Source organism: Microcebus murinus, chromosome 1 (assembly GCF_040939455.1).
Source record: "Microcebus murinus isolate Inina chromosome 1, M.murinus_Inina_mat1.0, whole genome shotgun sequence".
Taxonomy (NCBI): Eukaryota; Metazoa; Chordata; class Mammalia; order Primates; family Cheirogaleidae; genus Microcebus; species Microcebus murinus.
Window position 1 is genome coordinate 77,262,285 of NC_134104.1, and position 16,904 is coordinate 77,279,188.

The 16,904-nt window shown below is 46.7% G+C and overlaps 1 protein-coding gene across 6 annotated transcripts in view; it reads left to right on the forward strand.

The window, feature by feature from the left end:
- DGKG (diacylglycerol kinase gamma) overlaps positions 1-16,904 on the forward strand; it is a 197,373-nt gene that overhangs the window by 65,767 nt on the left and 114,702 nt on the right. For 4 of the 6 annotated variants that reach the window (XM_076003285.1, XM_076003280.1, XM_076003261.1 and 1 more), the window contains exons 7-13: positions 443-492; positions 3,691-3,765; positions 4,428-4,550; positions 9,762-9,879; positions 11,349-11,437; positions 14,335-14,451; positions 15,475-15,567. In XM_076003285.1, coding sequence (XP_075859400.1) covers positions 443-492; positions 3,691-3,765; positions 4,428-4,550; positions 9,762-9,879; positions 11,349-11,437; positions 14,335-14,451; positions 15,475-15,567 — 665 coding nt within the window. The remainder of the gene's footprint in view (positions 1-442; positions 493-3,690; positions 3,766-4,427; positions 4,551-9,761; positions 9,880-11,348; positions 11,438-14,334; positions 14,452-15,474; positions 15,568-16,904) is intronic. The other 2 variants (XM_076003289.1, XM_076003287.1) reach the window with 1 other exon arrangement.

The window sequence follows — 16,904 nt, forward strand, 5'->3', positions numbered from 1 at the left end:
TGAACCCCGCAGGCATGATAGGGCAGGGCCAGGCTTTAAATCTGCCTAACTCTACACTCTTTCTGTACACAAAAGAAGCAAAGGCCCACCTATAATTCTGGTACCTCCGCCCCACCGCCAGCTGGGCATTTGCTTTGAGTTGTGTTCTAGTGAAGCTCAGAGGTATGCATGCTCTCTGGGGAATCACACTTGTGGCCTGGCTCTCATCAACCACAGAATCCCTGTTTAAGCAGGTCCGGAAGCCAGGTGGCTTGATTCTCCTCCCTTGTCCCACCCTCTCTGTAAGGAAGTCCAACTCTGTGCTTGGAGGGAGGGTGAGCTGGCTACACAGCCTTCACCCCAGTGACGGCCAGGACTGATCTAAAAACTCAGCAGCACCAAAACCCCAGGCACCCCTGCTTTTCTGAAAGGACATTTCAAGCCTTACCTCTGTTTCTTGCAGTCATGTTCCGTCTCTATGATTCAGATGAGAACGGTCTCCTGGACCAAGCGGTAAGTTCTCACTCTATCTCTCCTAGGTCTGAGAAAGCCTGGGGGAGTGGGGAGAAGAGGGAGGAAGAATATGAAAATTTTCAGTTCCATCTTTGTAGGAAGAGCAACATTTAGTACTGGCTGCAGAAATCTGAGTAGAACCCTCCATCTTCTATTTTTAAAGAATCAGACTTGCAGAGGGTGAGCGCCAACTAACCTTTTCATTCCAGAAGCCCAGGATCATAAAGTCTCGAAATGGGGAGGTGCTTTAGTATTTCCTCTGGTTTAACTTCCCTACCAGGGTGCACAAACTCCCTCTGCAGTTTTCTACTGGAGTCCTGGGGCCAAGAGGAGAGGTGTGGAGGAGGCAACAAGACCATGGGAAGGGCAAGGGAAGGAGGGTTGCTGGTCACTGCTGGTGTGCTCTGATATCACCTGTGGCTGCTTATACTCCAAGGCATGAGCCCAGGAGTTTGGTTCTGTCTGCTCTGAGCACATGATCTAATCCCACTGCACCTGGGGAAACCTGAGACTCACCCCCACCCCTTCAGGAATAGTCAGGGACCATGGAGTGAGAGGAAGAATGGAAAAGGAAGAAGGCAAACACAGTCAGACAGGCCTGTGGTCATGACTGGCAATGTCACAGACAGGGCTCATTAACGGGACAGGCCTGAGGTTGAGATGCATGGGGCTGAGTCAGACCAGAGGAGAGAGGAAAGGGAACAAGCCCGATAGACCAACTGACTCATCCCCATTCCCTCTAAACTCCAGGGTGCCTGTACAGGGTTCCCCCAGCCGCATCGCAATGCTGGGGGTTGGACCATTTGAGAGAACCACCAGAGAATCACAGACCCTCAAGCGTTTGGTCACCACATATTTACTGACTGTCTACATTAGGTCACGTGCTCTGTAAGCACTGGGGGATGGAGGACATGAGCATAGCCAACTGACGAAAGTCCACGCCCTCCTGAAGCCTTCCCTCCAGCCCAAGCATAGGCACTAAACAGCATAGTAAAATATGTGTTCGGTAGAAATGGGTACTAAGAAGAAAAATAAAGGAGGCAAGGAATTGTTGGAAGGAGTTGCAGCTTTAGCTAGGGCAGCCAAGGAAGGCCCCCCTGAGGAGGCCAGGGAGTAAGTCGTGGGGTAGCTAGCTGAGGAGCCTTCCGGGAGAGGGAGCAGCGAGTGCACAGGTCATGAGGATTGCTAGGGTATTACTGGGGGCCGGTGTGACTGGAGCAGAATGAGCAATAGATGAGATCAGGGTGAGGAAGTAATAGGAGATGAGATCAGAGAAATTATGGGATGGGGAAGAAATTATGGGGTGGGACGTTTAGAAAGCATGTTAAGCCTTATAGGTGATTAAAAAGGTTTATCTTTTACTCCAGAGAAATGGAGTAACCAACCATTGAACATTTTGAGCAAAGAAGAAGCATGACTGACTCATGTTTTAACAGAATCACTCTAGCTGCTGGGCGGGTATAGACTGCAGGGATGCAAGCCAGGACCAGTTAGGAAGCTACTGAAATAATCAAGGCATGGAATGGGGATAACCTTGTACATGGTAGAATTGGTGCCAGTGGTAAGAAGTGGTTAAATTCCAGATACAGTTTAAAGGTAGTATTGGTGGACCGAAGCAGATCTCAAAATAGTTATCTGATTCAACTTCCCACCCAGGATCTCGGCAGACGGACTCCCAGGCTCTTTTTGAACACTCCCAGTAGTGGGAAGGTCACCTGAGACCTTCCCACTAGGTGGAGACAGTGGGGACAATGGAGACAGCCACGCCACTGTTAGAGAGGCTTCCTTCCTGCACACAAGGCACCTCTCTGTCTGCCAGGGAAGGGTTTCAACAGAAAGCCTGCTTCTGCCCTCCCCTCCCTCTCCCCCAACCCAGCAGGGAATCCAAAATAAGCCAACCCTCAGCTCCTCCCTTCCCTACATCCCTGGGCTTCCTTCTGCTCTCTTACCTGGCCAGAACAAGTGGTATACTGATTCTACACAATAGGCCTTCAAGTATTTGGAGATGCTATCACATCTGTCCTAAAATCTCCAAGCTAAAATTTCCCAATTCCAGCACTGATTATCATAAGGCAGGCTTAAATATCCACTCTGGACAAGCTCGGGTTTGTCGATGTCTGTCCACTGCTTCTATTTACACAGCCTGAAACTGATTCTCAGTTCCTGAATCACATTTTTTTAATTGAATCTTGGTCCTAACTAGATTCACAAGCTCTTTTCCGCTGGAACTACTGCAAAGCAACATCCCCACCTTTCTGGCCACTCTGTTGTCCTCCTCTACTACCCTGTCCTGTATTTTTGCAATGGATTATTTTTTTAGTTTAAATGAAATGTAATTTTTAAAAATCCCTATTGGGTTTTAACATGCTTGTTTTGACCCAGAATTCTACCTGGTGGGGGTAACACTTTTGAATCTTGCTACAGTCCACCAATACGTCTGCCCAAAGCAGTCTTACTGCGAACATCTCAGAACGTGCCCAAGTGATGTTCACTTTGACACCAAACGCCTCCTCAGTCCCATATGTTTCAATGTGGTTCTCAGTACACTGACTCATCAGCATCCAACAATTCTGTGAGGTTTCAGATGCAGCCTGGCCTTGGTACTAAAAGGCAAATACATCCCTCATGAATTTCCTGTTATGTCATCCTGGTCTCAGGGCTAGACCATAATGCAAAGGAAACAAGAGATGCCAGAAGGAATTTAAATCATAGTGCATGAGCTAGGACCAATATGGTAACCTTCCATCCAAGGGAAACTGATGCCTAAGGGGGTACATGGATCCCAAGTTGCTAAAGCCGTGGAGGTGAGGGGTGATAGGTAGGGGGAGAAGAGACTGCCTTGGTCTGTAAGGGTTTGTGGGAGCTACGATCACAGAAAAGGATAAAAGTGCTTTCTATGCTTTCCAAGTTAAAGCAAAGAATAGGGGAAGGAGAGAGTCCAGGTGGGTCCAGGAAGTCAGTGTTCAGCGAGCTGTGTGTGTACCTCTGACTTACCCATGCTTTGTGCTTCTTGTGGGTTTCCGTTGTCCACTGAGCTTTGTGGTCAAAGCAGAAACAGACCGTGAGCTCCCCCTGAAATGCCATTGCATTGTGTGAGCTTCCTTTCACGCTCTTCCCTGCCCATCCTCCCACTGAGTTAGATTTTGAGTTTTGCTCTTGATAACACATCTTTGGTTGTCTCCCCTTGATATTTTCTAGGAGATGGATCGCATTGTCAACCAAATGCTGCATATTGCCCAGTACCTGGAGTGGGATCCCACGGAACTGAGGCCTGTGAGTGTCCGTAGGGTGGAGCTGCTTCAGAGTGAGCTTCTCAGATGAGAGTGGACCCCACTCAGGACTTGATGCAAATGTGCACTGTGCAGGTGCTCCCAGACTCATCCTCTCACGGCAGCTTCTCTGGAGTTCTCCACCTCACCTCCCACTTCTCTGCTAGGGAAAATGTAGGCAGCGGGGAAAAGTGTAGACATAACTGAAATAATAATTCCCCTAACCTTTACACCAGAGCTAAAATTTTGTAACAGGAATTCATATGTCAAAGAATTTAGATCTAGAAAGAATTTCAGAGATGTTTTCCAAATCATCAGATAATATTAATGATAATAATTACATTTGGGGGCTCCTATATGTCAGGTATTATATTAGACAATTTATATTCATTTTATCTAATCCTTGCTACAGTGCTACAAATTATAACAATATTATACCCATTTTCACAGATGAGCAAACCAGGACCCAGAGAGTTAAGGTGACTAGAGCCAGACCTAGATGCCTGGCCTTCTCATTCGCATCTGCTCCCTGCCTGCTTTTAATAAGAGGGAAAAGTAGTGAAGCACAAGCCAGATAATGCAAGACAGAAGAGAAAGCAGAGGGTGGACGGGAGGTAGAAGAGCTGACTGTGGAAATGAACAATTGTTGCTCTTTGGATCCCACAGATATTGAAGGAGATGTTGCACGGGATGGACTACGACCGGGACGGCTTTGTGTCCCTACAGGAATGGGTCCATGGAGGGATGACCACCATCCCATTGCTGGTCCTCCTGGGGATGGATGACTCTGTAAGTCAACAAGCTGGAGTTCAAAGATTCTTGCCATTCAGGAACATCAGCTCCATGCTATCTATGTATCTCCCTGGCTTCTGCCCAGACTCCCAAGGGACATTCTATACATTCTAGGCCAGCCCAAAGTCCTCTCTATTCTCATCCCGTTTACCTATTAGTGCCTTAAATATATGCATTCATTCAACAGACATTTACTAAATACTGTTAAATAAAAATACTATTCTGCATGCTGTGAGAGAACATAGAAACACAGATACAATATTTGCCTGCAAGAAACTTATACTCAACCAGGCAAGGGGCAAAGAAAAACTTCAAACAAAGAATAATTCCATCTTTTCATCAAATTAGGTTTAAAAATGCTAGGAGAATTGGTGAAGGAAGGAAAGAAGAAGAGGAAGGAAGTAATGAGGAAGGGAGGGAAAAAATGATCTGTTTGAGGGGCTTTCATGAATGATAACTTGTTTAATAATCAAAACAACTCGATAAAGTATTTTTATCTCAGCTTATAGAGATGAAAATTTGAAGTTCTGAGCCTAAGGAACAAAAGAAGGTTGTGGGATTTGTTCTTGACTCCAAAGATGTTTCACTTTCTAGCATCTCACACATGACTTACCCCCCTGGGAAGAAACCTTGGAGGGTGTTTGACTGTTGCTGAAGAATGTTTGAGATTTTGGTCCAGGCACAGTGGCTCACACCTGTAATGCTAGCACTCTGGGAGGCCAAGGCGGGTGCATCACTCAAGATCAGGAGTTTGAAACCAGCCTGAGCAAGAGCAAGATTCTGTCTCTACTAAAAAATAGAAAGAAATTAATTGGCCAACTAAAAATATATAGAAAAAATTAGCCGGGCATGGTGGTGCATGCCTGTAGTCCCAGCTACTCGGGAGGCTGAGGCAGGAAGATAGCTTGAGCCCAGGAGTTTGAGGTTGCTGTGAGCTAGGCTGATGCCATGGCACTCTAGCCCAGGCAACAGAGTGAGACTCTTTCTCAAAAAAAAAAAAAAAAAAAAGTTTGAGATTTTGATATTCTATTCCTGAGAATAAAGATCAGGTGGAAAAACCTAGGAGGACATTTGATCTGGCTCTCAAGGATGGATATGACTTGGCTGGCAGAATGTGGTAGTACAGAAATTTTGTGGCTGGGAGAACAGCTTGATCAAAAACTCAAATGAAAGAAAATTCAGGGTGTGTTATGGAAATCTCTCAGTTTGATCAGAGTAGGGCATAATAAGAAATCAATGGTTATATGTGCCTGCATCTGAGCCACTCAGTTACTGCATTTTCTGCTTATTTACATGTAAACTAGCTTCCATATATAAAGTAAGGAAGACTGCACTAGCAGAAGCACAAATGGTGACATTAAGCATTTACCAGGACGGTTGCATGGGTCATGTGACAGCACCTCTTTGAGATTCCAGAAGTGCCATGGAGAGGAACAGAGCAGGAAGTGCAGCTGGGTGGGCCTCTCACTGGCTGTCCTTGCCTGTAACATCTGCATCTGACAGATCTGCAATTCGGGACTAAAGCTGAGCCTTCATTTCCAAAGCCCAAGAATAAGAATTCTGTGATCATTTCATAGCATGTCCAGTTCTTCCCAAGTGCTAAATAGAAACCAGGGAACCAGGATCTACACAACTCCCATCTTATTCCTTGGAAGCCTGAAATGTCAGAGCTGGAAAAGACCTTGTGTCTGACCCTTCCCCTTCATTTCACAAACTGAGGCCCAGAGAGGTAAAGGGACTTGCCCAAGGACACACCTAAAATTAGTACCAGAGACCACCCACACATTCAGTAACATCACATCCCTCATTCCACAAACCCCCACTAAGAAGCTGTGTGTCTGTTTCTTCAATATTCTCTCCAGCGTCTCCCCAAATGCCAAATCATCCTTGTAGAAAACTATAATTTACATCAGGGAAGTGGCAAATTAAAAGCAAATGCAAATTTAGTTTTTATTAATTGAAAGTTTTAAGTATTTGTCTTTAACTATATACTAAATAAGTTGTTAACATTTACCCTTTGGGGTTTTGGAGAAAACCCCCATCAACGTCTTAAAAGTCCTCTTGCTGGCCGGGCGCTGTGGCTCACGCCTGTAATCCTAGCTCTTTGGGAGGCCGAGGCGGGTGGATCGTTGGAGCTCAGAAGTTCAAGACCAGCCTGAGCAAGAGCCGAGACCCCGTCTCTACTAAAAATAAAAAAAAAAAAAAAAAAAACGTTAATTGGCCAACTGAAAATGGAAAAAAAAAAAATAAAGGAATAAAAAAAAAAATTTAAAAAAAAAAAAAAAAAAAGTCCTCTTGCTTATTTGGCTTTTTCAAAATCTGTTGACAACCACTGCAGAGTCTGGGGGTCTCTGAGTGGGATATATGCAAAGCAGTCTTTCTCCTGGTGAAACTGTAGTAGCAGTTTAAACCCTGGCGTGCGTAAGGAAGGTACCGCCCACGTTCTGCAGCCTCCACTGCGCAGAAAGGAAAGAGCCACATGATGGTGCTATAACCCAAGCAGAAATGTCGCTGCCTCCCGAGTCATTTCCATTCGCTTCTTATCTTGAATCTATAAAAATAGTAGCGGAGAAAGGGAGAATTTGCTAATTGACCCAGCTAATATTTTCAAATGAAAGGACAGTCTTTTGGGCTACATAAAGAAGCCAGGTCTTCTTAAAAGGGCTGTAATTTGACATCTGTCCATACAGAAAGACTGGTTTGTGGATGGAAGGAACATGAGCTCTGGGACCAGCAAGAGCCCCCAGTTTGACTACTGGCTCAGTCACTCATCACCTGTGAGGTCTTGGGCTAGTTATATAACTTCTCTGAATCTCTGTTTCTCATTCTAGGATAGGAAGACATTCACCTCCTTACGTGTAAATACTCTCTGGTTATTTTTGTGCACCTCCCTCCCGCCCCCAGTGTCTGGTACAGATTAAGAACTTAATAAATTTTTTTTTTTGAGACAAAGTCTCACTTTGTTGCCCAGGCTACAGTGAGTGCTGTGGCGTCAGCCTAGCTCACAGCAACCTCAAACTCCTGGACTCAAACTATCCTCCTGCCTCAGCCTGCCTCAGTAGCTGGGACTACAGGCATGCACCACCATGCCCGGCTAAATTTTTTTTCTATATATATTAAATGGCCAATTAATTTACTTCTATTTACAGTAGAGACGGGGTCTCCCTCTTGCTCAGGCTGGTTTCAAACTCCTGACCTCGAGCAATCCGTCCGCCTCGGCCTCCCAGAGTGCTAGGATTACAGGCATGAGCCACTGCGCCCGGCCTTTAATTTACAATGTGTTAGACACTGGATTAGGAGCTTGCCTTACATTACTTCATTTCATTCTTACAAAACTCCCTTGAGGTAGATGTTTGTCAAATGAATGAATCAGTCTTTTAAGGAATCATCATCAATTTGTGAAGCTATTTTTACTAAACCCTCGTGTAAAAGGGTTTTAGTTCTATAAAACTCACATCTTAGATGAAGCAGGGTTTTGAGGTCTGAGAAGAAAGAGCTTAACCTGGCCCAGAGGAGGAGACCAGCCTTTGGAGAAGAATGTGGGCAGTTCTGGAGATCACAGCAGAAGGCTGGGCACAGGACCAAGTCTGGCTGTGGTGACCAGCCCAAATGCAGAGGTGCCTCACAAGTAAGAACTGGATGTCAGTCGGGCACATTGAACACTATGTCCCTGACCGTCTCTCCTCCCCACCTTACTGCAGTAGCTTTTACTGCTTGTAAAACCAGCCCGAGAATGTTGCTCTAGTGATGGAGTCTACAGTCCAGGGATAGCACAGGCGGGAGGAACATTCCTGAAGCCACGGCCTCCAGCCAGGCTGCGCTCTCCCCTGCGCCACGGAGGGGCGACTGTGTGAGCCTCAGCTTACCTGGGGGTGAGGAGGATTTCACTTCACAGTCAAGTCGGGAGGAAATGGTTTGACCCTCTCTCTGTCTCTGTCTTTTTACTATTTCATCTGTGCACAGAAAGTTGGTAGGAGTACTTTTTTTTTTTTTTACAAAACTATCTCTTCTTGATTATAACACTAGTACATAATCACTATAGAAAAATTGGAAACTAGAGAAGAAAGTAGAAATTAGGGAATAAAATAAATCCATAGTGCTGCCAGCCATAGCTAATCTCTATCAACAGGTAGTGAAATTTCTTCCCATCAAAGATCTTATCATAGGCCGGGCGCGGTGGCTCACGCCTGTAATCCTAGCACTCTGGGAGGCCGAGGCGGGCGGATTGCTCAAGGTCAGGAGTTCAAAACCAGCCTGAGCGAGACCCTGTCTCTACCAAAAATAGAAATAAATTAATTGACCAGCTAAAAATATATATACAAAAAATTAGCCGGGCATGGTGGCACATGCCTGTAGTCCCAGCTACTCGGGAGGCTGAGGCAGTAGGATCACTGAGCCCCGGAGATTGAGGTTGCTGTGAGCCAGGCTGACGCCACGGCACTCACTCTAGCCTGGGCAACAAAGTGAGACTCTGTCTCAAAAAAAAAAAAAAAAAAAAAAAAAAAAGATCTTATCATATGAAACTGAGATCAGAACATATTGTCAAATTTGCATTATGCTTTTTCACTTAGCATTATAATGAGCACGTTCCCATGCCATTAGATTGAGTATTCTCATAAATATCTTTTTGATTGCCACCTAATATTAAGTCATATGCATGTACCACAATGAATCTTTTGCTAATTTTGAGACCTATAGGATATTTCCAGTTTTTCCTTATTTTAAGTAATACTGGGTTAAGGATCTAACAGAAACAAAAATGCTCATCTGTCTTTTAAAAATTATTTCTTTAGGAGTTCAGCAAGGGAAATTTGTAAGTCAAAGGTTGTAAACATTTAAAGGTTCTTTAGATTGAAAGATGCTAGAGATAGGTAGAAAGAGAGAGATGACAGACAGACAGACAGACAGATAGAACTGTTGTTCCCATTTACGTACACATCTGCTACCCATGTAAGAGAGGGCTTGTTTTATCCTGCACATACTCCCATGGAGTGTTCCTTGTTTTTAATATTTGCTAATTTTAGAGAACACACACAACAAACTTTATTTTGATATGTATTTAAAATAATAAAAAATAAGAGTTACTTGTCTTCCAAATATGAGAAAAGGGTCTTTTTTAGAAAAAGAAAGAACATGCGAGAGGCAGCCCTGGCCTTCCTCTATCGAGGGCCTGCCAGCCCGGGGTCTGACCTCCTACTACCCCTGCAGGGCTCCAAGGGGGACGGGAGGCACGCCTGGACCATGAAGCATTTCAAGAAACCAACCTACTGCAGCTTCTGCCACATCATGCTCATGGGTGTCCGGAAGCAAGGCCTGTGCTGCATCTGTGAGTGACCTTCCTTCCACCCCTTTCCCCGGCACCATCTTGTTCTTCACGTGGTTGGTTGATCCAGTCCCGAGAAGATCTAGGTATTTCTGCTTCCTAGCTTGAGGGACCACCCACATTGTTCCAGCAGCAGGGAGCAAAGGCCTGTATGTCCTGATTTTACTTTGCCCAAGTCAAATGGAGTCTTGTCCTGGGCCACCGACCCCCTAGAAAAAGCTATTAAAGTCATATATCATTAAAAAAGCATCTCATACTAGTTTTAGTGGGGTTTTTGAGTCAATGTGTACTCCAGGTATGTTCAGAGGAACCTGGTTTTTTAAAATTAATAAGCAATATGTTTAATATTCTGTAAATGCAATGGGAATTAAAACTATACATTTGTTTTACTTCATAATCCATTTAGTAAAGTCAGAAGGGAAAGGAGAAAAAAACACAAGTGATAAGAGAAAAAAGAGAGAGGGAGACAGGAAAGGAGAACTCGAGAGAGATGGAGAGGCAGGAGGAGGGAGAAGGGGTGACGTAGGAAGGGAGGGGACACAGGGACCAGGAGGAGGCTATGCAGGGGCCAGCATGCATGAGCGCTCAGCCTGCCAACCACCTGTGAGGAGGCCGCAAACGCTCGGCCTGAACCCGCCCCCCAGAGGCTGTGCATGGAGGCCTCTCGGCTGTGGCCCAGGTCAGGAGGCTAGTATGACGTGCATGTGTGAAAGGCAAAGAGCCACCTCAGCCACAAGAGCCACCGTGGCAGAGCCGGGCCTACTGCCCACCGAGAACAAGCACCACCGGGCGAAACACGGGCTGCACCACCAGTCTTTCTGGCACCTGCTCAAGTCCAGCCTTCACTCACGTTTTATGGACACAGTCTCCTTCCTGTTAAGTTGTAGGCCTGTGGGCCTCTGCTGTTTGCAAAATAGTAGTGACAGCAACAGCCACTATAATTTGTAGAATAGCTACTCTGACCCAGATCTGTGGTTTTTTTTACAATCAATAATCTCATTCAATGCTGCAAAATCCCTGTAGAGAGAAAAAGAAGCCATTTTATTCCCATTTTACAGAAAACCTCTCTGAATTTCAGAGAGGTGAAGCAAGTTAGATCGTGTGGATTGTCACAAGTGGCAGAACCAGAGATCAGGCTTGGGACTGCCTAACCCCAAAGACCCCCTGGTTGTCTGTCCGCTCACCTGCGTCCCCTGTGATGGCGCCTTTCTGGTGGTGTCCCTCTGCACTCACTCCCATGGAGGAAGGCAGCGTGGTGGGGAGAGGTGCAGAAGCATGACTGGAGGTACCCAGGGACTGTCTCCTCCAGGAACAACCGGAGACTGTCCTAATTTCTGTTAGGCGAGCTGGCTCCATGTGTCCCCTGCCTCTCACTGGCCGTCCAGAGGGAGGTACAGGCCTTGGCTGGGGTGCAGAGTGGCTGGGCCTTTTGTAGGTGGTCACTCACAAGCATCTTACTTATTTTTTTTCAGACTGTAAATACACTGTCCATGAACGCTGTGTATCCAAAAACATTCCAGGATGCGTGAAAACGTACTCAAAAACCAAAAGGAGCGGCGAGGTTGGTGACAACTATTGACCTGTTCTATTGCATGCTGCATCGGGCAACATGTCCATCACCACAGATTCCTGGGCAGGAAGGGGCTTTGAGAGCTCTATCCAGTCCCTTCCCTTAAACCATCCTGTTCATCCATCAATCCATGCAGCATCTCCCTGGTGCCCCCATGTGCCAGGCATCATGCTGGGGGGCACATAGGTTATAAGAGATTGCTCCCAGCCTGCTCAGGAACTTCACTGAACAGGGGGAGAGACGGGCATGTAAGCAAAGTGCAAAGTAGCGAGATATATGCTGTAATAATAGAGCCATGTGGAATGTACAGTGAGGCACAAAGGAGAAGCCAGGGAAAGTTTCTCAAAGGAGGTAGCATTCGAGTTGCATCTTGAACACAAATCGGGAAGGTTTCATGAGACATGGAGGACAGGACACTCCAGGTAGAAGAAGGCCCGTGTGTAAAGGCATGGAGACATGGCTTATTCTGGGATCCACGCTGAGTTTGGTATGGCTGGGACAGGGGATGTTTAAAGGGAAGTGGCAAGAGAGGTACCCAGAACTTGGGGGGATCCAGCCTGGAGAAAGTCTTCTCCAGCCAGAGCATTTAGAAAGGGGTTTCCTATGCAGCCAAGGGGCCATTAAAGAGCTTCAGGTACATGAAGCTATAATTGAGTTTGCAAATAGGGTTAATCACTCTGCGTGTGACATAGGAAGGAAATCAGAGGGGGAGAATTCTTCCAATAGTTGAGGCAAAAAGGTAGTGCAGCACTGAGAGCCTGACAGGGGAGGGGCACCCTCACCCGCTGCAGCATGTCTGTGCCTAGTGTCCCCCAGCCCGTGCCAGTTATTGGCTCAGGTAGAGAAAATGAAGGGAGAGTTTGAGACGTGATTTGGAGGTGCCACCTCCAGGACCTGGTGATGGGGAAGCAGAGGATGAGAGAGAAGAGGCTGTTAGGTTTCTAACTTGGCCATTGGGTGGTGCCATTCACCCAGTCTGGAAATATAAAATTAGCAGAGAAGGGCACTTTGCCTTCCTGCAGAGGGAGGATTCCGTTGAGGAATCTTGGTGAGTGGCACCCAGCTCTCCCACAGGACTCCTGGGAGAGAAAGGTCCTCTTCAGACGTGTCTGCATGCCCCATGGACTGAGCATGGCCTCCCATCTGCTCCTTCTGCACCACCCCATGCACACCACTCCATGTCCATGCCTTTCACCGGGACACATGGTGTGCCTTCTGGGCTCAGGCCCTAAGCCTGCACGCTGGCCACCTGCCACACAGAGAACATAGCAAGGCCACTGGGGGGCCAGCAGGGCACATTCACCACCTTCTGAGCCTGCAGGGCCAAACCGAGTCCTTCACCATCTCTTCAGATCCCAAAGAGAACAGGGAAGGCAGCGTGGTGTTGGGGAGACAGCCCTGGACTTGGAGCAGAAGACCTGGCTGTGAGTCCCTGCTTGGCCGCCAGCAGCCCTGGAACCTAGGGCCAGTCACTTCACCTCTCCAAACCCTCATTTTTTTGTCTGCAAAATGGAAATGACAATAATCTCAGAGCAAATTCAATGTGACCATGCAGATGGCAAATTGATTAACAAACTGAGTTCTTTAAACCCCCAGGAGTACAAGGCAGAGGTGAGAAGCTACCAACCAAATGTGACACACCTCCTGTAGCAATCATTTTACCAAACACATCCTGAGGGGAAGTGTTAAGCAGCTTAATTGCTAAGTAATTTTAAACATGTATTCTTATTTAATACAAACATGAATAGTATCATGCAAATATTTCATGTATTTTGAATATTGTGCTTGCAGTTGGGCACTTCAGGCTACGCTTCTGCAATCCCCTGGAGTCCATATTCACTTCCTTCTGCCATTCAGAGTACCCTGGTGGGTATTTTTGAGAAGTTCTGTAGAATTCTAGAGGGAGCGAACCATGAGCTGAGGCTCCCAGATAGTGGAGTCATGAGTCAGTTGCTATCATTTCAGCTGCATTGACACACAGACAAAGACATTCCCAACTTGCAAGTTCTTAGCCTGCCTTGGTGGTATTTCCTGGCCAGGGAGCAGATACAGCCAGCTCTCCAGGAAACAGGTGTGAAAGGCACCAGTGGACCCTCACTAATTTATTTATATATTTTTTCGAACTTCCTTCTGTAGTATTTCTCAATCTTAGCTGCACATTATAATCACCCAGAGTGCTTTAATACATACTTATGAAGGGTCCCACACCTGGAGCCTCAATTTATTTGGTGTGGAGTGTGGGCTGGGCATTAGGACTTCTAGAATCTTCCCAGATGGTTCTAATGGGCAGTTAAGGCTGAGAAGGGAGAAGAGAATTACCCAACAGTGGAATCTCCAAAGGGCCAGGACTATGCCAGGCAGACCCTTCCAAGTGTACTATCTCGTTGCATTCTCCCAACAATCCCCAAGGTGGGACTTATTATGCCAATTTCTACAGATGAGGGACCTGGGACTCAGAGAGGACCAGGAACTGGCCAAAGGTCACCCCGCTGCAAGTGACTCCAGCTAGTTTTGTCTGCAGCCCATTCAAGCCCTCCAGAGCTCCCCTGCACCACGTTGCCTTCCGGAAGAGGGCACACACAAGCACATCACTCTGCAAGGAGTTCTGCAAGACAGACATATGGATTGCCAGACAAGGTGCTGCTCAGAGGCTTGCCTGCAAGGGTGGATGAGCTGTTCAAAATGCAGGCAAAGAGGTTTTTATCTACCATGATTAGCATGATAGTGGTTAGGCAGGGAGAGACCTCAGCAAAGCAATTCAGCATCCAATAACCATCCCCTAACAGGAAATAGCTCCTCTGGCTCCCCCCTCCTCTTCTCCTCCAGCCCAGGGCCCGGGGGGCATGGTTTTGCCACCTTCCCTGGTACCCTTCCCTTCCCTCCTGCAGGTGATGCAGCACGCATGGGTGGAAGGGAACTCCTCTGTCAAGTGTGACCGGTGCCACAAAAGTATCAAGTGCTACCAGAGTGTCACTGCACGGCATTGTGTGTGGTGCCGGATGACGGTGGGTTGGCGCCCAAGGCGGCCCTGCTTCTTTTCAGTGTGGTTCTTTGCTTGGTCAAGCTGCAGCCCAGGAGCAGCGAACATCCCACCGGAGGGCATGAGCAGAGCCAGGGGAGCAAGGCTAGGAGGGCCCCCAGAGCCCCCATTAAATGCCCAACAGGGCTCCAGCAAATCACCAAGCTACCCAGAGAAAGGGCACCCCCAGAACCAGGGGGGTGAGGGCTGCTTAAGAAGAATCTGGCCAGTCCACTGTCTCTGTGGCCTGGCAGCTGGGAAGTTCAGACCATGAACTTCCATCACTTGGGTGTCATCTGGGGCTGGGGACACTGACAGAGTGGGAGAGGAATTAGACACCAGAAGCATCAGAGGAAGAAGCGCCTGAAGGCACATTCCTGAGGGCAGCCCATGCCTGGGTCAGAGGCCTGGCCCCGCTGCCCCAGCTGCAGCACATACTAGAGTCCACAGCCCCTCTGGACACCAGGAGCACCGCTAGCAGCCAGTGAGCTGCCTGACCTGCCCACCAAAGAAAACTCAGTGACATTCCTTGTCCTCCTGAGCAGGTGTCACCTGCAAACAGGAAATTTCTCCAAGCCAGCCTGCAAAACTCTCAAAATTCAGAGGTTGAGTCATGGGGTTTACTTTAGCTCTCATGAGCTTGTTCATGGAGGTCTCCTTCCTACCAGGGTCTCAGAGCCTGGGGAGCAGATATGCAAGGGGGGCTCTGGCATCAACATGAAGTTGCCACGCTGAAGGGCCCAGGCCTGCTCATGACTGTTTTACTGTCATAACCATGAGCAGCTCTTGGCACTACTGGCCACACAAACACACACTCACACACACATACACACACACACACACACACACATACACACACACACATTCGGCGATCCTGCCAGAGCCAGTAGTGCACCAGGATTTGGGGGGCACTAGACAGTTTGCCTACCCAGCAAAGCTCTAAACCCTCATAGTTGGTGTTTCTTTGATCACTTTCACTCACTCTCACCTTCGTTTTTTTTCCCTCCAGTTTCACCGCAAATGTGAATTATCAACATTGTGTGATGGTGGGGAACTCAGAGACCATATTTTACTGCCCACCTCGATATGCCCCATCACCCGGGTAAGTGCTCCTGCCCCGGCCAGGGCTCTGGCTTCTCCAGGTTCACACTTCAGATGTAGGCAGCATTCAGGTGTTCACACCACTCAGAGGGCTTCCCTGACAGCTCTTAGGGCTCGTGTTTTCAGTACATCAGTGGTGCACTGGCTGGATTGCAAGAGAAAACTTCTCAGATTAAACTGGTTCCAGCTGCTGGCCACCCAAACAGTCTGAAATGGCCCATCAAGGAAAGCACATTTGTCCTGAGCCCTGCGCAGGCAGAGTGCTACTAAAGGAACCTCAGTCACCAGCTGCACACAGCTGGCCTCCCAGCCTCCCTCAACCCTGTAAGCCTCTCTCCTATGTCCAAACGTGCATCTCCCTCTGCCTTGAGAGTTTCCACCTGGGTGTTTCAGCCCTATTTGGAAATGAAAGCAGAAAAATTAAACTCCCCACCTGAAACACATCTATCTACATTGAAGACTCCTCTTTTAAACGAGCACCAAGTACTTTTTAACTTTGCCCTCTTCCCATCTTAAAAATGTTGCAAAGTCCCACTGATTCCTCACATCTCATCCTTGATTAACCAGCAACTTCTTTCTCATTAAAAACCTAAGAAAAACCACCACTTTGGAAAACCATTTGGCAGTATCTACTAAGTCAGAAATATACAAACTCTGTAACCCATCAATTCTCCTCCTGTGTATCTGCAAGAAATATGAGCATTTATTCTACCAAAAGACATGTACAAAAATGTTCATATTCCAACTTTATTCCCAACAGTCAAAAACAGGAAACAAGCTAAATGACCATTAACAGGAGACTAGATAAATTGAGGCATATAGGCATGTGGTATTCATATACTAGAAAACTACATCGCAATGGAAAAGAACTATGCATAGATGTAAAAACATGGAGAATCTCAAAAACATAATGGCGAACAAAAGAAGCCAGACTCAAAAGAAGATATGCTCTATGATTCTATTTATATGAAATTCAAAAGCCAGGCAAAAGCAGTATGGTATCAGGAGTCATAACAGGGTTATGCTTGAAGAGGTAGTAGTTATAAGGGCATATGCATATGCAAAATTTAACGAGCTGTGCAATTTAGATTTGAGATTTTACTATATGTGAGATAACCCTCAATAAAATAAATAACAAACATTGAAAAAAAACAATACAAACAAAACCAAGAAAAATGACTTAATATCACACCATTAGATAGTGCTGAGCAGAGAAACCAAGTCTAAGAACTTGCTTCTCAGAGCTCAAGCTTCTTAATCAACAAACTAAAATTCTAGCAATTTTGGCATACCCTCTTCTTATGACCTTTGCAAGTATCTCAAAGCTAAAGTCAGAGC